Source organism: Fonticula alba (genome assembly GCF_000388065.1).
Source record: "Fonticula alba strain ATCC 38817 unplaced genomic scaffold supercont2.5, whole genome shotgun sequence".
In the NCBI taxonomy this organism is placed as follows: Eukaryota; order Rotosphaerida; family Fonticulaceae; genus Fonticula; species Fonticula alba.
Window position 1 is genome coordinate 1,936,256 of NW_009242975.1, and position 6,697 is coordinate 1,942,952.

The 6,697-nt window shown below is 64.1% G+C and overlaps 2 protein-coding genes across 2 annotated transcripts in view; one reads left to right on the plus strand and one right to left on the minus strand.

The window, feature by feature from the left end:
• Positions 1 to 1,516: 1,516 nt before the first annotated feature.
• On the plus strand, positions 1,517 to 4,551 carry H696_03588 (hypothetical protein). The gene is made up of 7 exons (XM_009497458.1): positions 1,517 to 1,642; positions 1,778 to 1,893; positions 1,989 to 2,146; positions 2,250 to 2,493; positions 2,646 to 3,038; positions 3,202 to 3,835; positions 3,968 to 4,551. Exons 1-7 carry the CDS (start codon positions 1,559 to 1,561, stop codon positions 4,511 to 4,513), a joined length of 2,175 nt encoding a protein of 724 aa, XP_009495733.1. The 5' UTR covers positions 1,517 to 1,558; the 3' UTR covers positions 4,514 to 4,551.
• Positions 4,552 to 4,992: 441 nt separating this feature from the next.
• Positions 4,993 to 6,697, minus strand: part of H696_03589 (hypothetical protein) — a 2,164-nt gene continuing 459 nt past the window's right edge. The window contains exon 2 of the mRNA XM_009497459.1: positions 4,993 to 6,676. Coding sequence (XP_009495734.1) covers positions 5,260 to 6,676 — 1,417 coding nt within the window. The 3' untranslated portion in view covers positions 4,993 to 5,259. The remainder of the gene's footprint in view (positions 6,677 to 6,697) is intronic.

Here is a 6,697-nt window from a genome sequence, read left to right on the forward strand (position 1 = left end):
GGGGGGGGGGGGGGGGGGGGGGACGCGCGGGTGTGGGGGGAACTTGAAAAGTAACGAGCTGCCAATGGGTCGGCAGTATCGCCGACTTCTGGCGCAACGGGCACATGACCCCTCGAGGATCACGTCGGGGTGCTACATTTGAACCTCGCGGATTCCGCCCCAGGCGGCGCCCCCGGCCCTGGTGGTGTCTGTCTCTTCCCGTGTGTGTGTGCCAGATGGGGGAGGGGACCGGGACAAGTGGCGAGGGGCCTGGGTGCGGGCATGTGGTCCGCGTCTCCCCCCCTACGGGCCTTCCTTTTTCTGACCTTCATGAGGACCTTCCATGCGTTCAGTGTTGCTCTTTCTCTGGGCACCGCGAAGACGGAGCACAGGGGGTCCGAGTGGCGCATCCGACCGTGTCGGTGGGTGCCGGCCGCAAAAAGGGGTGGCGAGCATTGCGTCAGGGCGAGCGTTGCCGCATCCCGCATCAGGGGCGGGTCTCCCGTGGTCGGCTCGGCGATCTGCCCCCCCCCCCCCTTTCCCCGCACGCGTGTGGTGTACGACATCGCTGGCACGCGTGTGTTTGCGGGAGCCGCCTTCCTGTGGCCCCCCCCCCCCCCTCAGCGTGAGGGGCCGGTGGCACCTCGCTTTCTCTCCCTCGCTCGCTCTCTTTCGCTCTTTTAATTTGGCTCCAGCATGTCCAGATTGTTTGTGGTCCCAGGACTGCACAGCCACTCTCGGGGACCAGCCAAAGGAGTGTCCGCCCCATCGGGCCTGGGCATCCCCCCCTGATGCCCGGTTTTGAGGTCGGCCCCCCTGCCCCCCCCCCCGCCCGCCACCGGGCTGACGCGTGTGCCCTGGTGGTCGCGCGGGCTGCGTCCACGGGTGGCAGCTCCCCCCCCCCCCCCCCCCCCCCCCCATCCACCCCCCCGGCGGCCAGGAAGGCCGCGGCCCCGGGCGACGAGGTGGCCCGGTTCCCGGCGGAGGGCCCCGCCGAGGGCAACTCATCCAGCCGGGTGAGCATCAGCCAGCCGGACCGCTCGGACATGCTCACCTCCAGCGCCCTCGCCCCGCCCCCCCCGCTCCGGTTGCGGGCTGTTGTTGCTGGTGACCTTCGGCGTGTGCGTGTACGCAGCCCTCCGGCTCTTCGCCACTGCACCCCCCCCCCCCCCCCCCCCCCCCCCCCCCCCCCCCCCCCCCCCCCCCCCTCCCGACGCTCGCCCGCCCGCCCCATGGAGGGGAGCGCCGGCCTCGAGGCTCTTTTACCATGGTGGGCCCCTCCGTGTCGACCCCCCTCCCCCCCCCCCCTCGGCTGCAGCCCGGGCTGCGGCGCCTGCCTCTGATGAGAGGGCGATCTCCGCGCCCCTCGGGGGCCGCCCCTCGAAAGATGTCCAGTAATCAGAGGTGATCATCACTACCGCTTCCCCTTTCCACTCTATTCCCCCCTCCCTCCCTTTCGCCCCTCCCCCCACCCCCTATTCTCAGCGCGCTTGCTCCCATCCGGCACAGGCCCAGCTCCGAATCCACCTCTTGATTCCTCTCTCTCTCTCTCTCTCTCCCCTTCCCCTCTATCGCCGCCATGTCCGCCGATACTGCCGCCGCCGAGCCGATCGAGCTCACCATGGCCCGCATCATCATCAAAGCCCTGGACGACTTGAAGCATGTGCGACTCTCCGCGTCTGTCCGCACGCGAACATACGCCTGCGACCACGCCCACATTCACGCCCCCCCCCCCCCCCCCCCCCCGCGCGCGCGCTAACGTGCTGGCCACGCCCCCGCCTGCTCCTCCATGCTCCAGGGCTCGCGATCGGAGTTCGACATTGTTGTCAAGTCTTTGGTCAACGAACAGGAGCCCGAGGGCCTCAAGCGCTGGATCGTTGCCCTCATCCAATGCGTCTCCTCTATCACTCCCTCGTGCGCCTCGGTCCCTCCTCCCTCCTCCCCTCCTCGCTCTGCGTGCGAAGATTGTGATCGGCTGCCCACTGACGCCATCTTTTCATGTTGACCAGTGCTGGTGACCTGGTTTCGGCCATCCTCTCCATGGAGTGGGTCTTGAGCGACCATCATCATGTGTCCCTGTACCTGGAGCTGATCGAGCAGCTCCTCGCTTGTAACGCGTCCTTTTCGGTGGCCTGTCTGCGGATGATCGTGTCCAATTTCGGCTTCGGTATGTTATCTGCGGCCCGATGGCCACCTCCTCTCCCGTCCATCTGGCTAACCCCCCTCCTTCCCGCGGCTCTTTCGCCCTCTTTCCCCTCCTCCTACCGCAGCCAATGGGCAACTTGTGCGTGAGGCTGCCAACATGCGGATCCTCCGATCTGCGGTCATGCCGGAGTCGCTGCTCGCGCCGCACGACGGATCACAGGCCCCTTCGGCCACCCCGGACGGTATTCCCGACACGATTGAGGCCGCCTTCGAGCGGGTACATTCGGCTCTGGCCTCGGCGTGCAAGATTGTCCCTGTGGCCAAGCTTCAGCTTCCGGAGATCCTGGCTGAGTTCTATCCTCACAAGGCGTATGTCGAGGCGAATCCATGCATTGCACATGTTTCTGTCCCTCCTCCTCCTCCTCCTCCTCCTCCTCCTCCTCCTCCTCCTGACACTGACATGCTGCCCCATTTGCCTCCCTCCCTGGCCAACCCCCCCGCCCCCCCCCCCAAATTCATAGTCTCGATACCGCTGCGCACTTCTGGTATATGCAGAATCTCCTGCGCATCGTGGATTACCTGCCTGACTTGTTGGACTGCGTCCTGGATCTCTTCCTGCAGCGTCTGGTGCAGATTGACGTCGAGCTCCAGCTGGATGCCGACGAGATCTCGCAGGTGGTGCAGTATGTGGCGCAATTGGAGCAGCACCGCGCGGCGGCCCTGCAGCAGCAGCAGCAGCAGCAGCAGAGCGACACGCCCGAGATGCGCAACAGCCATTCACCCAATGGCGAGCCCATGACCGAGGCCGATCTGGCGGAGGCCCTGGTCCTGCCGCCGGATGTGGCCAATGCCCATGCCCTGGTGCTCAAGATTGATACTCTCTTGAAGATCGCCTTCGATTTCCTGAACAACTGGTGCGTGCTGCCTCTTTTCTCTGGCCTCAGCCAGCTACCCATGTTGCTTCGGCCGGGTCCCGCCGCCCGCCGCCTGTCGTCCGCCGCCCGCCGCCACGCTCACACTCATTCCCATACTTACCACACATGTCGTGTGTGCATGGACACACACACACACACATAGCCATCAGCATCTTGATGAGGCTACCTGCCTGAAGGTTTTGCAGGCACTGCTCCGGCCCTTTGAGCGGTATGTCGTGCCGACCAATCAATCGCGCTTCGCGCAATTCCTGGTGTTCCACTTCGCCAGCCTGAGCCCGGCCCTGGCGCAGCACTTCATCACACACATGCAGCGTCTGCTGCTGGATCCGTCCAAGCCGCTGGTCTCGCGGCAGGCAGCCGCTTCCTACATTTCCTCCTTCCTGGCCCGGTCGCGAACGGTCACCGATGAGCACATCCTTTCCATCCTTGCGCTCTTCTCCGAGTGGCTGCACAACTATCAGCAAAGCTTCGAAGGGTCGCCGGACTTCTCCACTGCATTGAACCCGCTGCGGCATTCGCTCTTCTACTTCATCTGCCAGGCGCTTTTCTATGTGTTCTGCTTCCATCATGCGCGAATTGTGGCCGCCCCCGGTGGCGGGGTCCAGTTTGTCCGGTCTCTCAGCTGGTCGCGCCTCATCAACAGCCGGTTGAATCCCCTGCGCATCTGTTCGCCGAGCGTGGTCGACGAGTTTGCCACCATCACCCAGCGTCTGGAGATCGCCTACTGTTTTGTCATCATCAAGCAGAATCGCTCGCACTTGGGCTTCAGCAGCGCGGTGTGTTCCTCTCTCTTTCTCTCTCTCTCTCTCTCTCTCTGTCTCCTCTTCTCTAACCCCCTGTCCATGCGTCTTTCTTCTCCTGCCTTCCTCCCTGCCTTCCTCCCTGCCTTCCTCCCGACTTCCTTGCAGTCCTCCACCGTGGACTTTAGTTCCTTCTTCACCTTCGAGCCGTATGGTCTGCCACAGACCCGGCACTTTGTGGACCCCTACTTCATCACTTGGCAGGATGTCCAGCAAGTCGGGACGGGCACCACCGGGTCAGCGGCCGCGGAGGCGGTAGCCCATCACCCGCCGGGAGCTGTTAGTGCCCCGACGTCTCCCACGTTGGCCGGCATGCCGACCCTGTCCTCGGCCCTGGCGCCAGGAGCCTCTGAAGGGGGCAGCATCGCCAGCACCCCGTCACTGAACATCCCCCGGCCGACGGCCAACCCCTTTGCCGCTGAGCAGGGCATTTCGGCTGGGTCTTTCGATCCGCTGTCCCAGTCGCTCGGGTCTTACCAGGATGACTTTACCGATCTCATGGGCAGCCCGGAGTCCTCTTCCATGGGACAAGATCTGATGATCCGGATGCGCGGTGGGGCTTCACACGCGTCGACCGCCCTGGGGGGTGTTGCCTCCAGTGCCAACACCGCGCAGCACCGTGTCCAGGTGGGCTTCCATCTGCCGGGGAAATAGGCTGCGAATTTCCTCCTCCCTCCCTCCCTCTCTCTCTCTCTCCCTCCCTCTCCCTCCCTCCCTCTCCCTCTCCCTCCCTCTTCTCCCCCCCCTTTCTCGGCTCTGCCCTTGGTTCTCGCTGGTCCGTCCCTTCTTTCCCCTCCCTGCCCCCGCGATTGTCCGATCGCGAGCTCAGTCCTTGTCCGTCCTTCACACACACGCACACACTGCAAAACGCGCCATTCGCGTCGCACACATTGCTCAATACACCGCGCGCGCGCGCGCGTGCGCGCAAAAGCACTTCCTCCTCCCTTCCTGCTTCCAATTACTTCTTTGTAGGGAAACAGGGGAGGAACATGGTGTTGGCGATGTGGCGGTATGATGCGGCGTCGACGGCGGTGTAGTGGTGGCGATGGTGGTGGCGATGGTGGTGGCGATGGTGGTGGTGATGGTGGTGGTGGTGATGGTAGCGATATAGCAAAGCACAAGGGTGAGGGAGGTATCTATGCTCGCCCCGGTGGGGCATTTATTGTGAGGTACTGTTCCCCGGCCAGGGGCACGGAGGTGACATGCCGGCGTGCGCCTGGTCATGACTCGGCCAATCCCCTTTCCCTCTTGTCCGAGTGCGGCCGGAGGATGCAGACGCAGGTTCGGGCAGGGAGGGGAGAGGCGAGGACAGGAAAAGGGGCCACGTGGCAGGGTAGATGTGAAGAGAGGGTGAGAGGGGAGGAGGTCGCCCAGGATCATGTCGGGGAGCCGGGTCGCGGTCACTGGTACAGGTAGTCGCCGCCGACAAGCGATTCCGCCCCCTCCAGTAGCGGAACGCGAAGTTCCGGGCGCACGTCGAACTCCTTGAGGAAGTGTGCCCGAATGCTAAGATAGGCAATGAGCAGACTGAAGAATAGGAATCCCAAGAGACCACAAAAGAGCGTGGTCAGGGACCAGACCCGGCCATGGCGGCGGAGGTACCCCTCGACGTCGGTTTCATAGAAGTATCCCATGGGAGTTTGGTACACCAAGTATGCCTGGGTCCCATACTCGAAGTCCACCTGGCAGTAGGAATCACACTCGAGGATGGCATCCTCCAGGGGGTAGGACCGAGCTTGCATGATTTGGCTGACAACACACTCGCCGTCCATGTACGACTCGCTGGGATTGCTCAGGACAAAGAGGTATGGCGAGTTGGAGGACAGCTCGATGGTCCAGTTGCCGCGAGCGTGCGCGGTCACCGGCAGCTCCAGGGCATCGGAATAGTCGATGGCCCCGGTGCCACGGAACTCGGAGATGGTCCGCTCTCCGCGCAAGAGCATCAGCATCAGATCGGCCCCACTGCGATTGTTGTAGTGCACATCCAGCTGGCTGCCGGCCTTCACAAAGTACTCATTGGACACCGAGCGCCTGGGGTCCACGGTGTACGAGCGCGTGATGTTGGACGTGACGATGGCCGTGGGCCAGGGCTCATGATCGAAGACGAACATCTTCATGGGCTCCGGCGGCGGTCGCGGGGTGGGGGTGGGACTGGTGGTGGCGTCGTCGGTGCTCTGAATGCCGCCCGAGGTGTACTGGCGGTCCCGAGCATTCCCGGCCATGGCGGCAGCCATCGGGCTGCGCCGGGCATTGGTCCGGCCCAGGGAGAAGGGGCGCCCTTTGGTGGTCGGCGCGCCCTCGGCGAAGTCGCTGAAGGAGTTAAATTCCACAGCCATGTGGAAATTCGGACGAATACGTTCGGCCAGGGATTGCGATGCCGGGGGCATGGCCCGGCTGAAGGTTCCCGGCATGGGCACCAGGATGAAGGTGGTCCCGAGGCCGACGAAGAAGGCGATCAGTACCAGGAAGAAGGCCGTAGTCATGGCATTCTTCCGACGTCGGACGTGGTCGCGATAGGCATACGCCGCACGCAGGGGATTCATCTGAACCTGGGCACCGGAGTCGAGAGAGGCATTGTAACGTTTCGGGGCCGAGTGCAGGAGATGCGCGTTCTCCGACACGAAGGCCGCCTCCAAGCGGGGGGATCGAGAGAAGGTCTCGGTTGCCCCGTGCCCCGGAGCGAAGCCACTCGCGTAAGTCGAAGGGGAGTAGGTGGGACCCGGTGCTGGGGCCGGAGTCGAGCCGAAGGCCGAGGCGGAGGCCGGGGCTTGGTTTGAGGGCATGGGAGCCAGCTCTGGTGAGACCACATTCTTGAGGCTGGGCCCCAGTAATGGCGGG